Genomic DNA, 27851 nt, shown 5'->3' with positions numbered 1-27851 from the left:
ATGAATTCTCAGGCATGAAGAAATGTTTCCCGTGGCAAAAGTCACAGCTTGTCAGAGCCTTTAATAATTAAAAACACACAAAAAAATTGAGAAAAAACAGAAAATATATACTTTATTGATCTCTGCAAAACAAGTGGTGGCTTTTTTTCCCCAATAATTATTTTCAGATGGAAAAAAGAAACAGGAATAAAGTGTGTGAGTATTATTATTTTTTTTTTCCACAAAGCACATCCAGAAGTAGAATACACACATAAATAAAAACGAGACACGATGGTTTTACTCGCTGCGGTGCGAGGAATTGTTACGAAATCCCCCGAAGCGTCGGAAACCGATTATATTTATCGTTTTGTTTGAGCAAAAAAAGTCGACGACGGGCAAAACGGGACCGTTCTTCAGCTTAAGGCGCCTCGCAGGGAAAAGCACTAAAAACGGCTAAAACTTTCAAGTAGTTTTTCAGTAAAAAAAACAGAAGTGAGGGTTTTTTTTTTTTTTTTAACTACTTTCAAGGAAACCTCGAGTGGCACAAGGAGAAAGAACTATATTTCACAAGACAAACGGAACAGGAGCGACCATGAAAAAAGGAAGTTGAGCGAGTTTGTGATTTGAAAGGAGAAAGTGTTGAAAGGCCGCGGCGAGTTAACGTCGGTCTGAAAAGTAACAGACTCAGGAGGTCATCGTGTACAAAAGAAACAAAAAACAAAAAAAAAGATGAGAAAGGCACAACTGCATCTTGCATTTTACGTTTGTCTTTGAATATTTGGTTCTACTTGCATGCTGATTTTCCCTTTTTGTTGACTGGCGACTTTAAAAAAAAAAAAAAATGCAACTATTTTCCAACATAAATCCTAGTTAAAGCATGTGTGTTTCACAAAGTGGCACGGAGGTAAAGAAGCACTTTACGTACGACTGCTACGAGTTTCAGTGATGAGAGAAGAATATTAAAGGCATCAGACGGCTTTAAGGCTGGAAAACAACAGAGCACTGATTATTTGCCAAGATGGCTGAAAAAGTCACCAAGAAGCTGTAAAAAAAAAAAAAAAAGAAAAAAAAGAAAACCTGATAAGATGACATCAGCATATCAATTGAAATGACGGGTCCATGCAATAGAAGGCATCAACCAGTTTTCACTCGGATTCAGACGAGCTGCTTCTGCAGCAACGTCCAGTTTTACCAACAAAAAAACAAACATGGATGGAGAGAATCTGGAATTCCTCATCTTGAGTCCAAGTGCAGAATTCCAGTTTCGGCGAGTCGTAGGACGTCTGAGGCGGCGAGCGGCGCTCTAGCCGTTCTTGGGCGGCGGCGAGACGAAGTCCGGGTTGTAGGCGGGCTGAGACAGGAAGTCCGGGCCGCCGGACGCTCCGGCGGACGGTCCGGCCGGGGGGGCGTTGGCCAGCGGCGGGCCGGAGGGCTGTACGGGGTAGGGCGGCTGCCTGGGGCTGAACGCCGCCTGGCTGTACGGCATCGGCTGGGCGGGGTAGGTCGGGCCGACTGGAAGAGACGGAGAGCGTCCGGGGGGGGTCAGAGGTCGGAACAGGAAGTGCTTCCTCTTTTTACCAACAAACAAAAAAAACTAAAAACGCCACAGCAGCTAGATTTCTACATCCTCTTCTATAGACTGAGACCCTCAGTGCAGGACGGGGCGCCACCGCAAGTCCTTCATCCCTACGGCTGGTAGAACGGACAAGACTGTAAAGTAACATGCAAGACTATATACTACTTTATCTAAGTCACCTTATCTACGTCACTTAATTGCCACCCCCCCCATCATAGTTTAATTTCCTTGTATTTCACCTTACTGTATACTTTGCTCCCCTTAGAACTCATTATACTTTATTATAGTCTATGATATTTATCTTATTTTAGTCCTATTTTAGTTTTTTTTTTTTACTTATTACTTTTTACCATAAATACTTTAGGCCCTTAGAGTTCTTGATAGTCATCGTATATAAGATTCCTCTACTCTTATCTAACTGTTTGCACATTTCTTGTCTTTCCTACTCATGAGTCCTTAAGAGCTGAATGGAACAAGTACATTTCTCCTTTGTGACATCATAAAGGCTTTTATCTTATCTTAAACCTTCTAGTTCTACTTTTGATCTGTTCCTCAAACTTTTCCTGTCCGTTTTCCCCTCATATGGACTTTGACCAGTCAAGTAAAGGCAACAAAATGTGTTTAAAAGAGTAAAAGCAGCCGTTTGATGGTCGCTGACGCCCGGTTCACACCACACCGTGAACACGCAAAGCGTCCGTTTCCTCTCGAAACGCTAAATCGGAGCGAGAGAGTCTGCAAGTTACCGATTACTCGTGTTTAAGTGGGACGTGAAGGCTGAAAGCACAGAGCCGCATCTCAACGAGGCTTAACGGCCGGAGGAACATTCCAAAAGCTGCAGTCGACCCCTCGCTCGACCAGAGTGATGTCATCGTTACACCTCTCATCAGGTCCATTAAACTCCACCACGTCAACGTTCAGAGAGAAACACCCCGGGGGAGGGGGGGGGTCGGCGGGCTAAAAATCCCTCTCTGCTTTAAACATCTGTGGAGTTTTTAACGCGATTCTAGTGACGGAAGACGCCCGGCGAAGGTTTAGAACAGAACGGCGGCGGCGCCACACTCACTGGCTTCCTGGTAGGTCGGCGGCGGCCCCGGGACATAGGGCTGGGCGGCGAAGGTGGAGGAAGGCTGGGCGGCGTAGGGCGGCTGCACCGGGACGGACTGGTAAGACGGCTGGTACTGGCCCGGCTGGTACTGGCTCGCCGGGTAGGGCTGGGGGGGCGCGTGCACCGCCACCGCCGCCGGGTACGGCCGCACCGCCGTGGGCTGCTGGGGGTACTGCTGCGGGGCGGCGGTGACCACCGTGGTGTGGGTGGTGGTGGCAATCACAGCTGGAAGGGGGGAGGAGAGAGAGAGAGTTCACTTTCATTTCTGAGGAAGTGGGAGGAAGAGGAGGGGGAGGAGGAGGAGGAGGAGGAGGAAGAGGAGAGAGCGTTCACTTTCATTTCTGAGGAAGTGGGAGGAAGAGGAGGAGGAAGAGGAGAGAGCATTCACTTTCATTTCTGAGGAAGTGGGAGGAAGAGGAGGAGGAAGAGGAGAGAGCATTCACTTTCATTTCTGAGGAAGTGGGAGGAAGAGGAGGAGGAAGAGGAGAGAGCATTCACTTTCATTTCTGAGGAAGTGGGAGGAAGAGGAGGAGGAAGAGGAGAGAGCATTCACTTTCATTTCTGAGGAAGTGGGAGGAAGAGGAGGAGGAAGAGGAGAGAGCATTCACTTCCATTTCTGAGGAAGTGGGAGGAGGAGGAAGAGGAGAGAGCATTCACTTTAATTTCTGAGGAAGTGGGAGGAAGAGGAGGAGGAAGAGGAGAGAGCATTCACTTCCATTTCTGAGGAAGTGGGAGGAAGAGGAGGAGGAGGAGGAGAGAGCATTCACTTCCATTTCTGAGGAAGTGGGAGGAGGAGGAAGAGGAGGAGAGAGCATTCACTTTAATTTCTGAGGAAGAAGAGGAGGAGGAAGAGGAGAGAGCATTCACTTTAATTTCTGAGGAAGAAGAGGAGGAGGAGGAAGAGGAGGAGGAGGAAGAGGAGGAGGAGGAAGAGGAGAGAGCATTCACTTTAATTTCTGAGGAAGAAGAGGAGGAGGAGGAAGAGGAGGAGGAGGAAGAGGAGAGAGCATTCACTTTAATTTCTGAGGAAGAAGAGGAAGAGGAGGAGGAGGAAGAAGAGGAGAGAGCGTTCACTTTCATTTCTGAGGAAGTGGGAGGAAGAGGAGGAGGAAGAGGAGAGAGCATTCACTTCCATTTCTGAGGAAGTGGGAGGATGAGGAGGAAGAGGAGGAGGAGAGAGCATTCACTTTCGTTTCTGAGGAAGTGGGAGGAAGAGGAGGAGGAGGAGGAGGAAGAGGAGAGAGCATTCACTTTCATTTCTGAGGAAGAGGAGGAGGAGGAAGAGGAGGAGAGAGCATTCACTTTAATTTCTGAGGAAGAAGAGGAGGAGGAGGAAGAGGAGAGAGCATTCACTTTAATTTCTGAGGAAGTGGGAGGAAGAGGAGGAGGAGGAGGAAGAGGAGGAGGGGAGAGCAATCACTTTCGTTTCTGAGGAAGTGGGAGGAAGAGGAGGAGGAGGAAGAGGAGGAGCAGTTTTCACTGAGAACATCGTTCATGAATTTGCTCAGCAGACCCGAACATGAAGCGACATGTTGAACTAAACTCAGCGATTTCTACAGTAAAAAAAAAAAAAAATACTTGAGAACCAACGTTTTGAACAAATGACACGAGGTCGGAGGTGAAGTATAAATCCTCTCTGCGAAAAATGCAGAAACGACAGATTCCATTAATATACTAAGAGATAAATAGGAGGCAGTGTAAACACACAGCGGGTCTCTTATTTCCCCCCACAGTGGGGAAAAAAAAAAAACCCCTGAAGCAGCTCGGATCCGATGATTTGGAGGCGACGACGCCAGAAGCTGCAGCTTCAGGTCATTGAAGCAGCGACACCGAACAGGAGCTCCACCCTGGCGAACGGAGTGGCAGAGTGACGGCGGCCACTTCCTGTCCGTCACGTGGGAAACGCCTCCGCGTTTTTTTTTTTTGTTAATTATTTTTCCACTGCGTGGTTGAAGCGGTGAGTCATGCGAGGCGGAGGGCAGACACATTCCCGGATCTGATCCCGGAGCGCAGCAGAAGCTCCGGCCTCATTGTGAAGCGGCGGGCTGGCGTCAACACACACACACACACACACACACCCTCACACACACGCGCACACACACCATGTGACTTTGACTAGCAAACAGCAGAAGACACTATCACTACCAACTCCTCGTCTGGATCTTTACTGCGAATCCAAGTTTTCCTTCGCGATCAGGTGAACGACGTGTCACAGACACTCCGAGGTTTTTCTGAATGAAACGAGAGACGCAAGCTTTTATGTCGCGTAACACGTCTGGTTGGTGTTTTTGTAATAAGACCACATTGGTCAGGGGTGTCAAACATCATGGCGGGGAAAAAAAATTAAACACAAACACCCAAACCACCAAGAGAACTGTTAAAAAAAATTATTAAAAGATTCAGAGATCGCACAAATCTTCTAAACAAATTCCTTAAAAGCAGTAAAAAAACAAGTCAACAGAGCCAAACTGAGAAACGACGGGGAGTTTGTGAAAACAAGCTTAATGCAGCAGCGACAGATGCACCAGAACGTTTAATTAAAACTGATTTTAAGCTGAGATTTTAGTTGTTTTTTTTCTTATTTTCTATTTAATTGACCTTTATAATAAAAATTCTGCAAACAACTGGTACACAATGGGGTTTCCCCCCCCCCCCCCCCCCCCCCACCATATTAATACGTTATGCACACTCCTATTCATATATATCCAAACAATGGAGTGCTAAAGACGTTTACATACATCCTGGAAAACATCGAAAGAAGAATTATCCATGTCTGTACTTGTATATGAATTGATATGAAGCCAAACTCTTAAAAAAGTTAAATAAATCAACACTTTTCTACACATCAGATAACGTCTAACCTAATTTGTTTGATATATTCCACCCAGTTTTTCCCTTTTTATTTTTATTTTTTTAAATGTATCCTCCAGTTTCACAGGAAAAGTTGAGATTTTAGTTTTTATCAGTTATTTTAGTAATTTCTTTTTACATTTTCATCACATGTACTCAGCGCCAAAATTTAAAAACAACTTTTAAACGGTATTATTTTACCGGTCCGGCTCACACGAGATGAAATCGGGACTTTTACGTGAACCGGTGTGATAAATGTACTTAATGTACGAACTCAACTCTGTAATTTGTTGTTGATCTGTGTGCAGGAAAACTACCGAGAGTCAGCGTGTGGACTGAGACGGGTGTGGTCGTCACACTCCGGGGGGGGGGGGGGGGGGGGGGGGGGGGCGTCTTTTGCTCATGAACATTGTTTGTCTCCTAACGCCTCGTCTCAAACCTTCACAGGAACAGGAACCGCTCGGGGGTGTGAAGTAGAACAAAACCTTCTGCAAACCACCGCGACTCTGCAGGAGCTGCATCACGAAAGAGAAAGCGGCGACACGGCAAAGGGAGGCAGTTGATTTTTTTTTTTTTTTTTTTTCTCCCCCCTTGAAGGACTGATTTGATCCCGACAGGCGAACGCTAGGAAACTACAAGTGCAACGTTCATTTCATTCGTCTTCAGGGCCGCTCGGCCTCGCGGCGACAGGCGAAGGTCACAAAACAACCAAACTCAACAGGAAACCTCGTCTCTGTTGCTCCACCTCGTCTTCCAGTTCTCACACGTGGCCTTCCTCCGTTTACAAAACACATAAATGTACATTTGAATTAAACTGCGGTATAAAACACCACTTTCTGAAAACGCTCGGTCTCCATGGAGACGGCGGAAACGCCGCTTCTGCTCACGACGAACGCACAGAAATAGTTCTTCTGCACATGTGCGAATTTAACGGTTACTGTTAATGTTAATAATAATGTCGCTGATTCTACTGTAGTTTATATTTATGTGTATTAGAATGTGAGTTCCTGCTTGTTGTATTTTCTGTATAATGTGTCTACACAAGATTTTTAACATGTCGGATTTTTCTTTTAATGAAAGCAGGTGTTATATTTTAAGGGGTACTACTAATGTTATACATTTTTACTGTACGTTATATCTGTAAATATGTATTATTATACGGCGTGTCTGAACCAGGGATTGCAGGTGGAAACCAGCTAAACGGCTATAATCTAGTACGAAGCATTATTTCTTTAAGATCCATGTTTTTGTACACGATCCCTGAAAAATACACTAAATAAAATAAACAAATAGATAATTTAATGTATACAGCTGTATTGCTCTCTGGGTGAACGTGTGAGATTCTGTTACAAAAACAACCAACTTGTGGCCCGGCGATAACGGATCTAATTTTTAAAACGTTGTCGTTAAACTTTTCTTAAATCAAAACGATGCGATTTCACCTGAGACGTTGGTCCCTTGAGCTCGCGCTCAGCTCTTCTTATTGAGAACTAAAAAAAAAGCCAGAACTGCAGAATGGAAACAAGACGGAGCGTGTTCTTCTCAATAAAGGAAGTACAATAGCGTTTAGGTTTAGGGGGGAGAGAGAAAAAAAAACGGAAAAAGTCTCCCAACCGGCAATTACGTGATGATTTCAGCGAGTCACGGCTGCTTTCGGCTCGCCGCAGAGGATCAGCGAAGAGAGAAAACTGGACGGACGCTAAAGTCCTGAGAGGAACGTCGTCAGTGTCATTGGTAATGGAAGTCATGTGGCGGTGGGCCCCGCCGTGTTCTGCCTGGAAACTCCCTTGGATCACGTCAACAACAACAATCAACAACCTCTTTAACGCCGGGAGAAAACTTCTCACTTCAAAAATCGTTTGTAAGACAAACAAAAAATTTTAGTCAACAATCGGCAGAAATACAAATACATGTAAACCAATTCTCCTCGGAGGCAAGGTCTCAGGACGAGTATGTTAAAAAAACAACAGAAAACATGCTATTTTATCAGTTGAGTCCCAAGAATGCTTCTAATCAAACAGAGGATCTTACATCTGGAACGAGTGAATATCAAGTTTCGAGTTCACGCCATCACAGCTATTCTGTTCGTTTTCAATCGAGCCATTCACGTTACACTCTGTTTTCTGCACCACATCCTGATTCCTCAGAAATCCCCGACGACGTCGAACAGAACAGAACGGCGTCGGAATCACTGCAGCATGTGACTCCTGAAAACCAAACCACGTCGGCTCCAACTGCACGTCTTTATTGGTTTTCCTCTCAAGTCAAACGACAAAAGCACAATTAGATTTATGAATAATGTCGGTTATTCTCACTCTGTCTTTCCCACAAGTTCAGACATTTTGTATTTTAAAGCAAATTTCAGAATAAAAGCATTTATGTTTGTATTCAAGAGGTTGTTTTTTTTAAGTTGAGAGAACAAATAGAACTTATTGGGGTTGTTCATTATTAAATAAACGATACAGATGCGCTTCTCTTCTGGGAGTTAATCTCATTCATTTACTCATATTTTGGTTTGACACTGTATTTGAGAGTATTATTGTTATTATTATTGTTATTATTCCCTCTTTGTCAACTGTCACATTTGCTCCAATTTGCACTCACTTCTATTTTTTAAATGAACAACTTAACTAGTGCATCTTTCACCACACGTTTCTGTATTTTAAATGAGATAAAAGTCAAATCTAAACAAATACGACGGAAAATCCTTCTCCGTCCAAAAGCAGGGGGGGCCAGAACACGAAACAGGAAAGTCGAAAACGTAAAACAATCAGCTGGAACTTAATTGTTCTCGCTGAACCGTTTGTGCCAGTTTCCTCGTTCGGCTCTATATCGGCTAGATCCAGTAACTTCTGCTTTTCATTTGTTTGAAAAACAAAAAAAACTTCACATGATGAAACCCTCACTTGGCTGTGAAGGTGCATTCTGGAAGCTTTGAGCAGTGAGGTTCCTCTCGCCAACACGCCGTCTGAAGTGTTAATACTCACGTTGTGGTTTGCGGCACATCTTGTACAGGCAGCAGCAGGGGCAGACGCAGCAGGAGATGATGATGAGCAAAAACGCCACGAGGGTCGCGACTCCAAAGACCAGGGCCAGCGGGCTCTCGTCCATATTTGAAGTTGATAAACTGAAAGTAAAAAAAAAGAAACCAGGTTAAATTGAGTTGACGTCGTCCGGCTGGTTTGTATAAAAATCCACAAATGTCTCTTCAGGGGTTGATGAAAACGAGCTCTTTTTTTTTTTTTTTTAAATCTACATTTGTGACAGTGAAAACCTGCTGCCGGTGCGGTAGTTTGACGCTGGTGGTCGTGCGCAGGAAGACACTGCTTCCTGTTCTGTCTGTAATCATTGCGCAGACTGACTAAACCACACGCGTCTGTCGAAACGAGACTCCGGCGTTTTCAGTCTCAGGATGCAAATCGCCAACCAACGAAAGTTTTTGACCGCTTCGTGGGGAGAGAAAACGAATACCGTACCAGTCGTCTTGCCGATCTTCCGAGAATCGCCAGAAGCTGTCGCTGCAGCAGTATCTATTGTAGCAGGTGCCGCAGCAGAAGCCGATCCTGCATCGCTCGAAGGAGTGGTAGTTGTTGGCGAGGTCTCTGTATCCCTGACAGGTCCTGTCATCCGCTGTGGCAGAACAGAGACGGCAGAGGAAAACATTAGATGACTGCGACAATACAGAGTTTTTGGTTTTTTTTATTAATGCTTTAGCCCGAGGTCCAGCGCGCTCTGCAGCAGGTTTTCATCCAGGCCGTCTCTGAACATTGCTGAACTCCTCTTCCCCTCCACCACCATGCCTCACTGCAGGGAGAGTATTGACCCGGCGATGGGCGGAGTCCGCTTTCCTCCACACATGACATCTGGCATTCAATCTTTGTCTCCATCCATCCATCCATCTATTACCCAGACTTCCCTTTGCCCCAGACACTTCCTGCAGCTCTTCCGGTGGGACCTCAAGACGTCCCGAGGCCAGACGAGAGACATAGTCGATCTTTGTCTCATCGCACCAAATAATTTAGTTTCATGTGGCCTGAGACTCCGTCAGGTGACTTTTCTTTTTTTTTTTAAACTCCAGACATGCTTCTGTGATTGTTTTGGGGTTTTTTTGTCTCCATGAAATCTACAGACAGTTTCTTTGGCATGAAGCTGGAGAAACATCTCAAGGACGATCAGTGGAAACATGAAGAACTCGAGCTCAACTTCTTAGGTTTTTAATTCTTCTGCAAACATGCCAATGCTTATTCACATCGTCATTATGGTGTGAAAAACACCCCCAGATGCATTTAGCAGTGGTTTGAATTTCTGAGAAGGCAAAGAAGGCGACAACAATTACATCACTGTCCGGTGGTTTTGGTTTTAAACTACGAACAAAATTAAACACGAAGACAAAACCCAATCGTCCAATAATAATCCATCTATGTTTTCAACTGCTATTGCTATACGCCATTATGTCTGTTTTGTGAGGATTGTGTCCACAAGTTGAGCATTAATAATGTAAATTACCTTGTATCTTAGTAAAGATACTCAATGGAATCTGAAAACCTTTCATTTCCATAAACAAGCATTTCTTACTGGGATTATTAAAGTATTTCTATTCTATTTGACAAATTGATTTACTTTCTCTTTTGGTCTGCATTAAGGCGGTCCCAACTTGTTGATAATAAGTATATTGAAGCCAGTTTAAAGTGAATTTGGTGAAGTTTGAGATGTGCAAGTAGAAATAAACTGACGGGCTAAAATAGTCTAACAGTGAATCACCAGTTCTGACCAACCACTGTTTCCCCTAAACAGAAATAACCTCAGTGGTTTGGGGCATATTTGTTCCACGTAAAGCAGCTCATGATGAGACAATACAACACTGTGTGGCTCTCTCACATTATTAATACTGAACGTCATTGGAATGAGTTAAGAAACTGTTAAATAAGAAAATGTCCGGCTGTTACAAACAAGAGAAAAACGAAATAAACCCAATTTGACGTGAAAACATCTTAAAAATATCTCTCGAAACAAGCCAAGTTACGTGAGATGATTCATTTCAGCCCTTTAAACATCTTTTCTGACTTTTGGAAGGTTGTTGTTGGTTGTTTGACGAAGCTACCGTCGCTGGCGTCGCCCTCAGTGTGTCTGCGCTAACGTTAGCCACGAAGCTAACGCCGAGACACGCCACTTTTCTGAAACGAGGAGAAGAAGGAGGTAGAAAGTCACGAAAACGACATAAATCCCGACTTACCTGAAGCGTAAGAGGAGAAAATCACACATAAAGTCAAGACGACTACACCGAGGAGGCCTGAGGCCATGGCTGATTGCAGGCGACCAGTTCTGTCCGGGGCGGGTCTTGCGCATGCGCCTGAACTACTAGACGTGTCCGGGGCGGGGTTTGCACGCGCGCCTTCTGGTGACGTCTCACATCATGATTGGCTGCAGAGCCGGCCCAAACTTCAGTGCTGCCCTTAGTAAACTTTGATTTTGAGGGCCTCTATTTCTGCCTCTAATATTGATTGATGATCATTCACACACCTACTATAAAGTCATTGCGGCCCTGGCAGGGTTGTTTACATAATGCTGCTGTCAGCATGACGTGTCTTTACTTGTGACGTCATTTATAACATGACATGGGGGTGGCCCAGTTAAGAACATAAATAATACCAATGCAATAATACAAATAATACCAATGAATGAATGATAAATGATGTCCTGGGTGCCACATATGGTTCTTAATCTCAAAATTTAGGACATTCGGACACAAGAGCGGCCTGGGGCTGATCCTTCTAAGTGATAAAAGCTTTGTACGTATTTACAGTAAAAGTGTAATATGGTTTATTATTTTGCTGCAACAGCAATGTGCAAAAATTATTTATAGTGCAAGAACAATAATTAAGTGTAACAACAAATAGAATCACTTAGAGTCGTAACAAATACAATTGTACAAAAGCAAACAGAATGAAATCAAATATCAAGCAAATACTTCAATAATGTTAATGAACAGCGCTACCAGACGCAAGGTAACAAAAATGCTTTAAAAACAAATATGCAGTACCACTATGCTTCTACGTTTCTGAACACTTTCAGTGGGTAACATTAGGCGAGTTCGCCCTCTACTGGGTAAACCTTATAACATGTTCACAACATATTAAAACAGGAAAATATTCACTTAGAGAACAGGTTCCCCGCAAAAAAAATAGCAAATGATAAATAATCTCAAAGATAATTCATCTCCTTCCTTGCACTGTGTTTCTCTTAATCTAATTCACTTTTCGCTTAAACCGTCTCTGTTTAGCCTTCTATATATTAATAGTTAATATCCCTCATTTAATTTACATTTCGTCTTATTGATCGTTTAGCTTTCTATGCTACTTTATTTCTGCTGTATTGTGGAGCAACACTGCGAAGATTTTCCTCCTGGGATCAATAAAGTATTTCAATTAAAATAATTTTAATAAATTCTGTGAGAAAAATCAGTAAGTGTGGAATCCTCCACGGTTCGCTCATTGTGGGCTTGTTTAACCCTTTGCACCCTTTACAACACGCCAATGGAAATACTTGCACATTAAAACTTCCTTCTGCGTCAGAATATATCAAAACAATGGCGAATCTACTTCCACACTACTTTAAACTACTACTTTATTTACGAAAAACACTTGAAATATTTCTGTGTGGAGTTTGCAGGTTCTCCCAGAGTGTGCGTGGGATTTGGTACTCTGGTTTCCTCCCACATTCCAAAAACATGCATTTGAGGATAGTTGGTGACCAACTGCCATCGAATCTCTGATTTCCAGCAGAAATTATCCGAGAGATCAGCAGGGGGCAGCAAAACACAAGAAAGGCAACTTGTTAAACACGTTTTCGTTCAGTCGCCACATATAAAGCCTAAAATCATCTCAAGATGGTTGGACCAGTAAAAGTAGTAGCATCATAAGCTTTAAACTTCATCTTTAAAGTGTTTGGATAGTGTGGTGCAGAGTGTACGTAATGGAAATGTCAATATTTTCTAAAAACAAACTTAAAATGAGTGCAATCTCAACATAAAGCACTTTTTCATTAAACCTCCTGTTGCAAAACACAGTTAATTATATAAAATAATAATTATCTTCTATTAGTGGCCATCTGGTAAAAATGACTTTAATGGTAATAGTTAGTAATCACAACTTGCAAAATGAATGATTACATGATGATATATGATTGTTTGAAAAGAGCTTGGGAGAGTCTCGATTTTTTTTTTTTTTTTTTTTTTTTTTTTTTTTTGTACAAGTGGTGAATTACTACCCACCGTGTTTTCAGTTACATACAGTTCAGGCCAAGTGTCTGGTTTCATGTCCTTGTACGTCTCCTGGGTTTAAAAAGGTTTCACAACAATGTCAACTGTGTTTTGTAATGTTGAAATGGCGACTGAAGACCAAACATTAGAGAACAAACCTTAAAAGATCACTATGCAAGTCTTAAGAAGGACATACGGTGGGGAAATACTACATTAGTGAAAGTAAAAATAACAAATACACCTCTTTAGTTAATCTTATAGTCAGTTTGCTTATCCTATATGTATCTGTATATAAACACCTTCTTCTAAATAATCTATATAAATACATATGTCTGTATATTCGGAAGAAACTTAGAAATACACAAAACAAGTAATAAATATATATAAAATCTTCAGGTATAGACCTATCTATTTATTTAGAAATAGATACTTCTCATCACAAAGTTCGAAGGTTACAAACAATCCTCTGTTCTTTATACGTTCATCTCAGAGTCAGCAGGATTACTGTTTCAGGTAGTGATGTGTGGCTTACATAAAGATATAAAAAAAAAAAAAGAATTACAGGCTTTCTCAACCTTCTTGGGAGAGATACAGGAAATATTTTCAACGTGTCTGAATCACAAAACATTCCCAAGTCACGTCACTGCTTTTAAACTCCAAATACATTTATAACTATGTCTTGATTTGTGACAGGATTAAATGGTTTATTTGATGCTTATTTCAGCCCAAGTGCAGGGTGTCAGTATCACCATACAGGAAAACAGTTGGCTGAATAGTGGAGAAATTGCTTCTCTGACTGACTTCATGGTTCCTATAGCATGTTTTTGAAGTGTGGAAACTGTGTGTTTTTCAATATTTCAACACAGTAGCTGAGGTATGGGTTTATGTAGGCACATCACTGGGTGTGCAATAATATTTTAATAAGTTTGGGAATAAACACTGGAGAAACAGGTCATGCATGGTTGTTCAAAAGTGCATGAGTGCGCATGAGTCATAGTTTAAACAAGCCCTATCAACAATTACTGAACATACAAAGATTCAGGAAGCAGCAATCCAAACACAGAGCCAGTCTTCAATATATATTTTTTTTTTGCTGACGATGACGATCATAAAAATAATAAAAAAAAATAACAGTAAGAATTAAACCATGATATAAATTGAATAGAATGATTGAATTCTATAAGGAAATTGTTTAAAATCAAATGGTTTATTTCTTTGTAAAGCTGTTTTAATTGCCCCGTGTCTTAAAAATGCTATAGAAATAAATTTTGCTTCACTTTTGGCTAAGAGGAAGAAAAAACCCAATGAAACAGTTGAAATCCTACAAACACAATCTATTTTTCTATCTATCTATCTATCTATCTATCTATCTATCTATCTATCTATCTATCTATCTATCTATCTATCTATCTATCTATCTATCTATCTATCTATCTATCTATCTATCTATCTATCTATCTACCTATCTATCTATCTATCTATGTTTATCTGAACGCGGACTGAACTGACCCGTATCGCGTGACGTCAGCGGATGAAGTCTCGCGAGCCTTCCGCGCGCTCTGGTCGTGTCATATAAGCGCCGGCACGTCCTCGTCCTCTCCGTTCGTCCTCAGTGCGGGATAACGAAGCAACCCTCTGCTCGCCCCTCCGCAAAACCCACGAAAACCGGGATTCCCCCATCAAAAGATTTTTGTTTACCACTACCGCGACTCATCCAGAGAAACTTCGCCTTCAGGAAAGACATTCTTTTTTTCCCTTCATCGGTAAGTGTCATCTTCACCGACCGTCTTCCGCTCCATGTAGCATGTTAGCATGCTAATGCTAAGATCGGCAAAAGAAGATAGACTTAGATTTCTTTGAATAACTTTAAAAAATTAAATTAAATTTAACAGTAACGTTGAAATTAATCGCGAATGCAGTCAAGTCTTGACCTTTTGCTTTTCCATCGCTGAGAGTTAAAACGGCTAAACAGCTCGGAGATGAAGCGGCTTAAAAATGTTGATCTGTTGAACACAAGCTGTCAAAACAAAAAGGCTCACGTCAATGTGCTTCTACGTCTTCTATTACTTTAACTCTGTCACCTCGAGGTCTTTTAGTAAAGTAAGCCCTGGTTATGATCACATCTATTACTCAGTAATGCGTCTTGATTACAGCAGGGACCGTAACCCTTATATAACGTTCGGAAGCGTGGTCTTATACATGTGTAACACTGGTTATTTCTTTAATGCGCTTCATGGTGCGAAAGGTCCGGAAATGTTTATGCAACTCCCCTTTTTACACAACGAAGTTTGTGAATGTAGTAATCACTACTGTGTGAGCTGTGGCTGCCTACAAGTGTGATAAAATTGTCTGAGCCCAACTTGTAAAACTACTTGAAAAGCAGTGTTACTTGTGCCCGAAACGATTTAAGTAAATAAAAACTTCTGAAGTTATTTGAGAGGGTGAAAATGCTCCTAAAACCTTGGCTTCAGACACTGAAACTCATATTTCAAGTCTTCTGCCATCTTTATTCCTTTTCCTTAAATCTATTTTTATTACATATTCTGAGTCATTGTGTTTTATTTTATCATTTGCACGACCATGAAGCTAAATCTGAATCAATACATTTAATTTTATGACTTCTTGCCTTTAATCTTCCACTCAGCATAATAGTTTTTTTTTACCCGCACATAGAAAACCTTATCTGACCAATATGTGCTTAACTCTTTTCTTTCTTTCTTTTTTACCAGCAGATTTCTGTGGACAATCATCGTCATCATCATCACCACCACTGCTCGCTATGGATGTCATCGTGCGTCGCTGTCCTTTCCTGGCTCGTGTGCCTCAGGCCTTCTTCCAGCAGCCCAAGAAGTCTCTGGTTGTCTACGCGCAGCAATGCCCCATCATGATGGAGCTGGCAGCCAAACCCATGGCCCCTCCGATGGCGAGGGCGCTCTGCTCCTCCTCGTCTTATTTGTCCTCTCACAAGACCACCGAGGACGTCATGTCGGCCACGGAAGGTGAGGCCAAAGGGCAACACATTTGTCATTTTTTTCCCCCCATCGACCAGATTAGGAAAATAGATTGAACTTTGTCCGACCGCTGGTTAAATAATAATATTTTTTTTTTTTTTCATCCACCTGTAGCTCCTAACCAGAAGGCAGTGTCCAAGCTGCCAGTCGGTCACCCTCTGCCTCCCCAAAGCCAAGCGGTGGCCTCCAAGTGCCCTTTCCTGGCCGCAGAAATGGGCCAGAAGAACAGCGGTGTGGTCCGTCAGGTTGGCATGGAGTTCCAGGAGGACGTGCAGGAGGTCCGCACCGTCCAGAAAGGTGGGCTTCATTAAGCACGGCTCGCATTTTGGCACATAGTTTTGTGTATCTTCCTGCTAATTCGTTTTTTTGCCTGACCTTTTTCAGAGGTGCTGAAGCAGCCGTCCATGGCCGGTGCCCCCAAAGCAGATGAGAAAACGAACTTGATGAAGACGCTGCTGAAGCAGCAACCGAAGAGAGTCACCCATCTGCTGCAGGACAACCTGCATGGAAGAAGTAGGTCTTCCGTTTATTCTAGTATTTATTTTTTATTATTATTAGTAGTAGTAGTAGTAGTCAGGTCATGTAAGTTGCTTTACGGTCCTCAAAGATGAACCCAGTCTGCTGTTCCGTTAGAAAATTGCTCCAATCATTGCACACACCGGTGAACCGCATTAAGCAAGTCTGTCCTTCCTGTTCTTGCAACAGTGTCCCACTTCCAGTACGACAAGTTTTTCGAGAAGAAGATCGAGGAGAAGAAGAGCGATCACACGTACCGCGTGTTCAAAACGGTGAATCGGCTCGCCACCGAGTTCCCCATGGCCGACGACTTCACCGTCTCCCTGGACGACAAGAGGGAGGTCTCCGTGTGGTGCAGCAACGACTACCTGGGCATGAGCCGGCATCCTCGAGTCGTGCAGTCCATTATGTGAGTAGCTGATGGTGTTTACGTCTATAGCCAAGAACAATATTCATGCTCTGTAAGGGGACTCTGGTTTCAGTACCACACACACACACACACCAAAATCTGTTCACTTTGCTTATTGCTTTTGACCTTTCAATCCTGCTGGGGATAGACAGCGGAGTTCAACTCGGGCAAAACAGAACCTGACACCCCCTGGGTGATCCAGGTGATTGTTTGTGTGGGAGTACAGTGTTACCTGGCCCTAGTTAACACCTGAAACCATTGGTCCCAGGGAGGGGCTTTCCTTTCTTTCACTCGGCTTGTTGGAGCTTGTCCACACACGCGTCCCTCAGCAGTAATGACACCTTCAACCACGTCAAAACATTCCTGGTTTTATTCTCTTTATTTGTCGTCTCCACTCTTGTCTTTCTACTACCATCGCAATTGTTCAATACTAATAAACCACCTTCGCCTTTTGGTTCTCCAGAGATAACATTAAGAAACACGGTTCGGGAGCCGGAGGCACCAGGAACATCTCCGGAACCAGCAAGTTCCACGTGGAGCTGGAGCACGAACTGGCCGACCTTCACAAGAAGGACGCGGCGCTGCTGTTCAGCTCCTGCTTCGTGGCCAACGACTCCACCCTCTTCACTCTGGCCAAGATGCTTCCGGGTAAACGAGACACTTTCCGCCTCGACGAGGACAAACGGCTCCAACTTCCGGGGCGTTTTGCTCAGTCTCACCCGCTCCGTCTCTCTTCTCTGAACCGTTCCAGGTTGCGAGATCTACTCCGACGCCGGCAACCACGCCTCAATGATCCAGGGGATCAGGAACAGCGGCGCCAAGAAGTTTATTTTCCGTCACAACGACGTGGCTCACCTCCGGGAGCAGCTGGGAAAGGGAGACCCCACCAAGCCCAAGATCGTGGCCTTCGAGACGGTTCACTCCATGGACGGTGAGTCCGAGCTCTCGAAAAGCCGAATTTGTCGCCCGTCCCTCTTGTGCCCTCGCGGCGAAATGACCCGAGTTCTCTGGCCCGAAAACAGGCGCCGTGTGTCCGCTGGAGGAGATGTGCGACGTGGCCCACGAGTTCGGCGCCATCACCTTCGTGGACGAGGTGCACGCCGTGGGTCTCTACGGCGCCCGGGGCGGGGGCATCGGGGAGCGGGACGGCATCATGCACAAGATGGACATCGTCTCCGGGACTCTAGGTCAGAGACAAATCTGTTTGGAACCTTTCGGGTCACGTGAGAAAGACTAAACGTGACGGCGGTCTGGCTGCAGCTGCCTCCCCTCCACGCTTTGTGGCTCTGTTGCTCTGAGAGTCGGGCCTCGGCGGTGTCACACAATATGCCGAAGGGCTTAAGGAAGCTGGAGCAGCTCTGTTGTTGCTAGGCGACTGTAGGGTCTTGTTGCGCTCTTATTGAATTACTCCCGCCGCTGTGGAGCTGAGTGAACAATTACTTCTAAATCGGAGCTCTGCAGCTCCGGTACAGCCGCCATTTCAGTCAAGTCTGTTTTCTCTTCTATTGTTTGTTTTTTTTAAATATTTTTTTTCTCTCCTCCCCCTAGGCAAGGCCTTCGGCTGCGTCGGCGGCTACATCGCGAGCACCTCCTACCTGGTGGACACGGTGCGCTCCTACGCCGCCGGCTTCATCTTCACCACCTCGTTGCCGCCGATGCTGCTGGCCGGAGCGCGGCAGTCCATCCAGGTGCTGAAGGACGAGGAGGGCCGGGCGCTGAGGCGCAAACACCAGCGCAACGTGAAGCTGCTCAGGCAGATGCTGATGGACTCGGGCCTGCCGGTCGTGCACTGCCCCAGTCACATCATCCCCGTCCGGGTAACGGATGATTTATTTCTTCATTTATTTATTTTCTTAGCCACGCCATTCAAAAGCACGCCTCCGTTTCTCATCGTGTCCGTTTGTTTTTTTGTTTTTTCTCGCTTCCAGGTGTCGGACGCCGAGAAAAACACGGAGGTGTGCGACCTCATGATGAGCCGCCACAACATCTACGTGCAGGCCATCAACTACCCGACCGTCGCCAGGGGAGACGAGCTCCTGCGAATCGCTCCGACCCCCCACCACACCCCCGAGATGATGAAATACTTTGTCGGTAAGAGACGATCTGTGACGCATTTCAGTTAAGGGGGCGGGAAAAAAAACAAGATATTGTGATAATCTGAATGTTTTCTCTTGTCCCCCCCCCCCTACAGAGCGGCTGGTTCACACCTGGAAGGAGGTGGGTCTTCCTCTGAAGCCGCACTCGTCCGCCGAGTGCGTGTTCTGCCAGCAGCCGCTGCACTTCGAGGTGATGAGCGAGCGGGAAAAGTCTTACTTCAGTGGCCTGAGCCACCCGATCTCGGCCTGCGCGTAGCGACGCACAGCCGCCGCCGGCCCGGAGATGGCACATACACACTTAAACCCCCATTCCTCTCTCACTGTCATAGAATGTATTAACTATCTTTGATAAGTCCTCATAAGCATTATTTAAAAAAAAAAAAATATCTATGTCCAGATGTTCTATATGCTCCGAATAAAATGTGGCGAAAAGAAAAAGTCTGGTGTTCGTCTGCTGCTGTGTCAAACTGGTTTCGCACCGCTGAGTCACATTGACGGATTATTAAGGTTGATCGGGTTTATTTTTTTACTGGGGGGAAATGAAACGACTGACTTGTTATTTAAAATACAAGTAAAGCAGAACTTCCACGTGAGCGTTACAAATCAAAATCAGACCCACACTTTGAAGTAAGGCTTGGTTGAATTTGAGGCTTTAGTGAATTTTCTAAATAAAGATGATCTGGTCTGAAGCTGAGGAATGAGAAACTCATTTCACCTAAAAGGGCAACATGAGAGGAAAATAACTGCCTGAATAAAACTAAAGGATTGTGTTGATTAAAAAGCAGGGTTTTTTTTCTCAGTCTTTCTTATAAACATCTACATTTTAAGTTCAATTAAAAGTCATTTTAAAATAACATTTTGCCTCACTGTGACCTGTCAGTCCAAGTTCATGGTTTTCTGTTCTGAAAGACATTATAGCAAATAATAGTGGGAAAATGGCAATTACCATAAAACCTCTGACTGTTTTAAATGTTATAAAGTCAATAATGACCAGTTGGCATTAATTGCATCCTGCAAGAGGCTTCCAGCCTAACAAACCAAGCAAACTAAATATTTAAAAGAAAAAAAAATGAAGACACCTCCGATATGAAAATGAGCATTAACCTGAAAAGCCGTGCTGTCAGTGGGAGTTTATAAAAACATGCATATTGAAACCGCAATAAGAGACGTTTTTGGGACATTTAACTGTATTTTTCCCTTTAAGGTTCATTACAACTGGCTTTATGTTGAGATTATAAACATTTCCCATACTGATTGTTTGGTTTTATGAAAATCTAGAAATTTTCAAAACATCAACCCTGCACTACAATACAACTTTTTAAAAGTTATTCTTGGACTCGTTTACCAGCCTACTCGGGATGAAACTGGACCGCTTGTGTCCGTCCTGCTCTCACCTGAAACATCGTCTATCGTCTCGCATTTCATTTTGTCTGCTTCACATCATCACAATTAACCTTCAGCGAAACAAAAAAACAAAGCAGTAAACAAAATATGTCTCAAAATACAGATCGCACCATTAGTCGAAAAAAAAAGGAGCTGATTTGAATCGGATGTGTTGTGGACCTGTTCAGCCGACGTAAATCATGAAAGAGCAGACGAGGAGTGACCTTCAGTCACGTGTGCCCCCCCCATCGCCCCCCCCTCGGAGGTGCAGCATGCACTGGATGCTTTTATCTGGAGTAGAAAAAGTAGGTCACAACAAATGATGTTGTGATGACGCCCCCAGTTATTTTGTTCGACTGCATGGCCTTAAGAAAAGGTTTTGTTTTTCCCTTTTGTTGCTCGGGAACCATCATAGACGACTCTCCGCGTAATATGTGACTGAAAATGTGCATTTAATTTGATGTTATGTACACAATTCAGCATATTATGGGACCACATGGACTAATGAAGACTGATGACTTGTGGGCAAGTCCACCACTTTTCCTACCTCGGATCTATTTGGATTATTATTAATATTAATATTAGAGTTTTGGTGACGCTCAAACAAAGTCACCACAATCAAATCCTAACATGTTAAGCAACCTGCAGCTCTTTAGCCCGGCTGTAATTGCTCCGTGAAGCTGTTAGAAAATGTAAAGCTTAATTTTATTTGCCCATTGTAGTAAATTAGTAAAATTGCAAAATAGTCAAAACTAGGAGAGAAAAAAAGTCGATCGCTAAAATTGCTAAAAATGACTTATAAAAAATAAAGCAGCCAATGTCAACAACAGCAAACATATTTTTAGAAATAGAATATTATTAGAATATGTAAAAAGGTAAATATGAGAAAAAAGGCTGAAAAACTAAAATAAACTGAAATTAAATTGTTATCAACAGCATTCTTAACTGTTGTTATTATTTTAAGTTAAAAAGAACAAACAAATACAGCCAAATGTTCTAAAATAGTCAAAACTACTGAGCAAAAAAAAGTAGATAGTTAAAATTGCTCTAAATGACTTTAAAAAACAAAACAGCCAATGTCAACAATCGTAAAAAATATTTTTAGAAATAGAATAGTATTGCAATATGTAAAAAGGTAAATACAAGAAAAAAGGCTGAAAAACTAAAATAAACTGAAAATAAGTTGTTAAAAAAATCACCACCATTCGAAACTGTTGTTATTATTTTACGTTAAATATGTTTTGTTGCTCCACACAAGTTTTATTTGGTGGAAAGTGTAAAATCCTACACTGATCGTCTTCACCTGTGTTGTTTTGAATCTTGTGTGTGTGTGTGTGTGAGTGTGTGTGTGGGGGGGGGGGTGTTCCTTTAAACACAACAATAATCTTACATATGAAATTCTATTTTCATCACAAAAACACTGTCTGCTGTCAGGTGAAATCTTACGTGTTGTGGACCTACTAACCCACTACCCCGTGGCGTGGGACGGTGGTGACATAAACGTTGCTATGATACGGAGGTCATAGTAATCACACACACACATGCACACGCACACACACACACACACACACACATCTCTCTCCCCTCACCACCACAAAAGGCTCTTGTGATTTACACTCACAAAGCACCCGGGAACAATATGAATCATTCTTTTCACTCCAAATATCAGAACACACGGATTTATTCGCCTCGTTAATCCACCTCAGGCTTTTTTTTTTTTTTTTTCCCAATAAAAGCCAGAAATACTCTGAAAATGGAAGTCAGAAAAAGCCTCAGTTCTTCCAGAGAGTCCACGTTGACGTAGACGTTTAACACTTCCACTTTCGTGTTGACTTCCTGTAGCACAGCTGTGCATGTCGTCACACACACACACACACACACACACACACACACACACACACACACACACACACACACACACACACACAAGCTATCTTAACTGGCACATTTTATATACCGACAAATGAACAGGCGGCGAAAAGAAACCACACAACCCCCATATGGTGCACTTCATAACGGACCGACTAACAAAAAAACATTACATACTATTAGTGGTCAGTGTTTCTACACGTATCAAAACTTTCACATTCATGTCGCACCAAGCGACATAACATAAGCATATTTTGCGCATGTGTCGACATGAAAACCTTAATTCTTCCAAAAGAGGAACCAGCTTGCAGGAATATAATAACGTGTTGTGACACTGAAAATGTAAAACCAATTGCACAAAACTGTGTTTTTTCCTATAATTCGACACTCAGTGGTTTACATGTCGACTTGATGGGAGAAACAGGATGCATCAGTCTGTTTTTAGGAATTTTAAAGTGTCGTGTCAATCATTTAACGCCTGTTCTTCCCACACTCTCCAAACCAGCGACGCATGTGTTAGTGGGTAAAACAATTAAATATCCACCTCCTCGTTATTCCGCGAAATGAAATCAAACTGGCTGAACCCCCTTTGTTATACTTCCGTTGTACGAGGCTGTGCAGCCCTGGTTCGACTGCAGTTCTTAGAGCAGATTGGTGGGAGATTCAAAAGAAGGCTTCCCAATACCAGCATAGTGTGGCAGTACTTTCATTTAAAAGAAAACACATTTACTGTTATTTTTGGCTTCATTTCATCTAAAATGGTCACTTTTTTCTTTCTTTCTATTATTAGCCATTATCACACCATGGCTTGTGTCTAGCACCTCAGCTGGTTCAACCAGCAGTTCATACCTCAAAATGAGTGTTTCACAGTAAAAAAAAACTCAACAAAAGGATGGTTCATGAAAAAAGTTCTTATTTACTATCCCAAATTTGAGAAAAATGTAGTAATGATTTCCAAACAAAGGCTGGGAAAGAGAAAGTGGCACAGAGCAACAGCAGCACATAGAATCACACTGTATTTCTCTGGTATGACAACCTGAACAACTAACAAGACAGGCTCGGGCGCATACATTCCCTTTGTCTTTGAAGAGCTTGAGAACAACAAATGACTCTGGCTGAGCCAATTTCAAAAGAAAAATCAAACACTGACTTCAATTTTTTTTTTAAAGAACCATTCAGTGACTTATTACCTGGCGGCTCCACAATCAAGTGATAATCAAGTTGTTTTTTATTTGGGGGGGGGGGGGGGGGGGATTTTTTCTGCACGTGTCTGACTTGATGTCAGCTGTCGGATTGGTCTCAGCTAACACCTATATCCTCTGGCTATTTTAATACTCCAAGCTATGCGAGCGACACCACGCGTGAAGCGTATAAATAAACACACGTGCGAACGAGCCTGCATTTTGAGGATCCGCTGGGCCGGGGCTTTCAGGGCGCCCACATCATCCGGGAATTGCCGTGAGGAAGTTAGAAAGTCAAAATCCAGGAAAAAACAAAGCAAATAAGGAAAAAAAAAATTATATAACATATTAAACAAATGCGCAAATTGTAAACTCTTCATGGGGAAATATGAAATATCTTTACAATGGATAAAAGCTATTTCCATAGAATAAAAGTATACGTGTAATTTAAGCGATATGTCAGTGTGTAAATAAGTAAACAAGGAGCTTGACCGTCAACAAGAATACAAACAGCTTGAATTTCAGTTGTGCTTTTTTTTTCTCTCTCTCCAGGTACTCTGGTTTCCTCGTCAGTCTAAAAAACATGAATTTAAAGTGAGTTGGTCCCTTTAAGGCTCCATCTCCACAACAATATTTCAAGAAAACACATTGTTTTTTGCGCTTTTGTTTCAGAAAGTTTTACGTTTTACAGTGTCTGTTTACGAGGAAACGGCAGAAACACAGAAAATCGTGTAGTTTTCATGTTGGGCCACTAGTGGGTGCTGTTGTTTGTTTTTGTAATGATCTATATACACACACACACACACATGCAGAGAACAATACACTATAAAGATTAGCAATCGAAATACGCGGACATTCACGTGAGCAGACGACCAAGTTGAATTAATACGGCGAATGTCAAAATAAAAGCACCAAGTCCCAGGAGAATATGGACAGGTCAATGTCACATATCTTAATTTGGTCAATAATTGTTATTCTTTTCTTTTTTATTTGTTTAATGTGGTTTAATATGATCACGTCTTTAATACTGATATATGGGTTTCGGTCCAGATCCTGATTAACAAGGTCCATAATAAGCTTTTTTTTTTTAATCTTCCCTCAGAGAGTTTGCAGCATCAGCCTCCCGATTCCTGCTTGGCAGCCAAAATCCGTACGGCCAAACGTTTAAGACAGTCACACGGTGTACTTCCCACAGCGGCTGAGTCTGCTGATCTGCTCGGTAACGACGCTGATGTTCCACTGTGGGAAAACGAGACGCGCAAGCTAACAGGACATTACTTCAAGATAACGAAAATCACAGAGGATTTAGTCTCGTGAGCTTTTTTTTTTTTAAGAGCGATGATTTCAGTTGCAGAGGTGATTCTGCAGCTCAACTCTACACATAAATCTCACGTAATGCATATTTTAACGTTTCAATACAAGAAACATCAATAACGCAAGTCGCCGAAGTGATATTTCTGCGGTTGAATGAGATTGATGGAAGTTTTTCACACTTATAAGAGGAAAAATAAATGCGTTTTTTTTTTTTTGTGTGTGATTGTGTTCTTTAGAAATGTGCAGATTTATGTGAAGCGCATCAGAAAGCCTCCGGCTCGGTGAATTCAGCCACGACTCAAATCCGGGAAACAATGAGCACACGAGCCGCAGGACTCAGATCGGGTGGAAACATCTTGTTGGACTGGTCGGGCGAAAGGGAATAATGACGAGAAGAAAATGAAGAGCCTGGAATCCGTAAGCAGTGGGCAGGTCTGTAGAGGAAACGATTATAGGTAAGAGACACCTGGTTACGCAGTGGGACAGGAACACTTCCTGTTTTAGTGTTGTCACACGCACACTCACACACACACATTAACAGGCAAGTTAAGCCTCATCTAAGATTTCATTTAAACGACATTTTCAAGAAAACCTTTCTTTTCCATTTACACGACAACAGTGCAACTTTTTGAAAACAGGGAAAACTTTTCTGATACTGCACACTTCGTACTAAACAGTTCTTCTGCACATGCTCAGTAGATGGACAATAACAACAATGTTGTTCCTCCCCAGAGTGTCATGACTCCCAGTCCATATTCTCCTGGGACTTGGTGCTTTTATTTTGACAGTCACCGCAATAACATTCCAATCTGGTCGCCGAGCCATCCATATGAATGTCTACGTACTCCTATTATTAATATTTATACTTGTATTGTCTTATAAAAACGAACGGCAGCACCAACTAGTGGCCCAACATGAAAGCTACATTGTTTTCAGTGTTTCTGCCATTTCCATGTAAACAGACATCGTTTTGAAAACGCTGCTGTCCAAACGTGAAAACGATGGATTTTCGCTGTCGAGTAAATAAGGCCTGAAACGTATTTTTGCACGGCAGGAGGAAACCGGAGAACCAAAACCTGCACTCGTGCGTGGAGAACATGAAAACTCTGCAAAATACCACACCGCTGAATGTCCCTGCATGTTTGTTACCGTGACAACAGACCTAAAAAAAAAAAAAAAGCTTGTGACATTGTTGTTCGTCATCAAAATAACTACAAGACGGCGAGAGATTATCCGTCTGTCGCAGAGGAAAAAAGCAAATTTCTTTATTTGACTGAAAGCACAGATGTGAAGGAGAACAGCTGACCGACTGTTCCTGTATTTCTCCTCAAGACGTTTTTAAAGTAGAACATCGTGTCATCATCCGAAAATGAAGCCGCGTTAAATTTCAAAGCTTGAGACATTCCTCAATATTTCCAGGGAGCGACTCTCCTTTGCAGCTGGGGTGCTTGAAAACAATACATCCCTCTTTCCACTCTATTTAATCTTCTTCTTCTTTTTTTTTTTTCCATCTGCCGGCTTCACAGAATTAGTGGATTGGAAAACGAAGCCATATTGGAAGCGTATCAGATCGGAGAGACAAAGAAAACGGCCCAAACTGGAATGAGTGAAGACAAGAAAAGTCCCATTTCATTAACAACACCTGATGAAAATGCTTGTGAAATGAAGAAATGCTGGTATGTGGCTCGTCTCTGACACTGACCTCATTATCTGCCCCCGCCGACACTCTCAGGGTCGAGATAATTGCGGGTCCTTGTGGGCCTCCAGGAATTTAATCATGTGACCGATTCCCCGTTTCAGCCGGGCGGCGAGGTAAACGAGCGCATGCATCACGTGGCTTCTTTCCACAGTTTATTCTGAAAACTGTAGAAAGTGTTTGGATTCTGAGTTACTAATCGACAGGAATGATCAAAGGACACGAGTTACAGTCGCCACACCCGATGTGTAACTGAGGTATATTGATGAAAGGGTATTGTTTTAATACGTTAAATTCTCTGTATTTATTCAGAAATCTTATTTCACGTTTACCAAAAAAATGCATTTACTGGAATATTATAAGTTCAACAACTTTTGGCGAGTCTATTATTTGTTTTATACTTTTGCAATGGCATCACTAAAATGCAATTAACATTAAAAAAATACTTCAAGAAAATAAGCTCATGTGTATTTCATCAGATTTTGATGATAAGGAACAGGACGTGTTAAAGCATACCGGTGTATTATTTTTCTTTGTATGACTGTATATTACTCTTTATTTTAACAGGTATTAAAATAAGATTTTTCTCCACGTGTATTTCATTTACGTCAAAAAACTAAGTTTAAGCATTTACTTCAAAAGTTTCAAAAGAAGTTGAGCTCGAGAAGTCAGCAGCCGGAGAAGAAACGCTTCAGTCACGCTTGACAGTTTTTTTTTTATTACTATGACAAACACCATGAGACATTGTGTAAGTGTCGTCACCCCCCACGCCATTAATGCTTTATTTTCAAACCACTTCCTTTTGGGAAAATACAAAATTTGTTTGCAACATACGAGGAACCACTCTGACAAAGCTTTGCTCACATGCTGTTTTGTTTTGTTTCCTTCTTCAGGAGTTCACCGAGGATTGAAACTGTGAAAGCAAAAAGGGAACAAAGTTGACTTGGACTCATCTTTCCCATATTCGTTCTCCAGTTGTGAGAAGGTTGTGGTTGACGCCGCCGCTGCCGCCGCTGCAGCCCGATGACGGACGTGGACTGGCCACTGTACAGGTTCCCCAGCTGGACATTCCTCTCCTGCTTTGGCTTTTTCATATGAACTGAACGATTCAAAACATCTCCACACATACAGAGGGCCAAGATGGATGATGGTGCCATCCCAGATAGATGATTCCCAGATAGACGATTCTCAGTTAGACGATTCTCAGTTAGACGATTCCCAGATAGACGATTCCCAGATAGACGATTCTCAGTTAGACGATTCCCAGTTAGACATTCGCTTTTTTTCTCAGATAGACAATTCCCAGTTTGACAACAGTGTTCTTTTCCCAGATAGACGATTCCCAGTTAGACGTTAGCTTTTTTTCTCAAATAGACAATTCCCAGTTCGACAATAGTGTTTTTTTCCCAGATAGATGATTCCCAGTTCAACAATAGTGTTTTTTTCCCCAGATAGACTATGCCTAGTTAGACAACAGTGTTCTTTTCCCAGATAGACAATTTCCAGATAGACGATTCCCAGTTAGACGACAGTGTTTTTTTCCCCAGATAGATGATTCCCAGTTAAACGTTACCGTTTTTTCTCAGATAGACAATTTCCAGTTAGATA

At 42.7% G+C, this 27851-nt stretch overlaps 2 protein-coding genes across 3 annotated transcripts; one reads left to right on the top strand and one right to left on the bottom strand.

Annotated features, from left to right (window-relative positions):
• Positions 1 to 86: 86 nt before the first annotated feature.
• LOC308129151 (uncharacterized protein) lies at positions 87 to 10875 on the bottom strand. Its single transcript, XM_080494948.1, has 5 exons — positions 10744 to 10875; positions 8987 to 9140; positions 8498 to 8637; positions 2619 to 2885; positions 87 to 1491 (listed from the first exon to the last, which is right to left on the bottom strand). Exons 1-5 carry the CDS (start codon positions 10808 to 10810, stop codon positions 1283 to 1285), a joined length of 837 nt encoding a protein of 278 aa, XP_080351074.1. The 5' UTR covers positions 10811 to 10875; the 3' UTR covers positions 87 to 1282.
• A 3484-nt stretch (positions 10876 to 14359) lies between these two features.
• On the top strand, positions 14360 to 19225 carry alas1 (aminolevulinate, delta-, synthase 1). 2 transcript variants are annotated; one of them, XM_080495900.1, is made up of 11 exons: positions 14360 to 14531; positions 15501 to 15767; positions 15894 to 16076; positions 16164 to 16292; positions 16485 to 16704; positions 17168 to 17352; positions 17456 to 17635; positions 17727 to 17891; positions 18253 to 18521; positions 18633 to 18795; positions 18896 to 19225. In XM_080495900.1, the coding sequence occupies exons 2-11, from the start codon at positions 15548 to 15550 to the stop codon at positions 19054 to 19056; spliced, it is 1875 nt and encodes a 624-aa protein (XP_080352026.1). In that variant the 5' UTR covers positions 14360 to 14531; positions 15501 to 15547; the 3' UTR covers positions 19057 to 19225. The 2 variants fall into 2 exon arrangements, with proteins under 2 accessions (XP_080352026.1, XP_080352027.1); XM_080495901.1 differs by having other exon boundaries at positions 15498 to 15767.
• Positions 19226 to 27851: the final 8626 nt, after the last annotated feature.

The sequence above is a fragment of the Blennius ocellaris genome, assembly GCF_963422515.1.
Source record: "Blennius ocellaris genome assembly, chromosome: 4".
NCBI lineage: Eukaryota > Metazoa > Chordata > Actinopteri > Blenniiformes > Blenniidae > Blennius > Blennius ocellaris.
The sequence above is the reverse complement of the archived record's forward strand: the minus strand, read 5'-3'. Positions and strand labels throughout refer to the sequence as shown.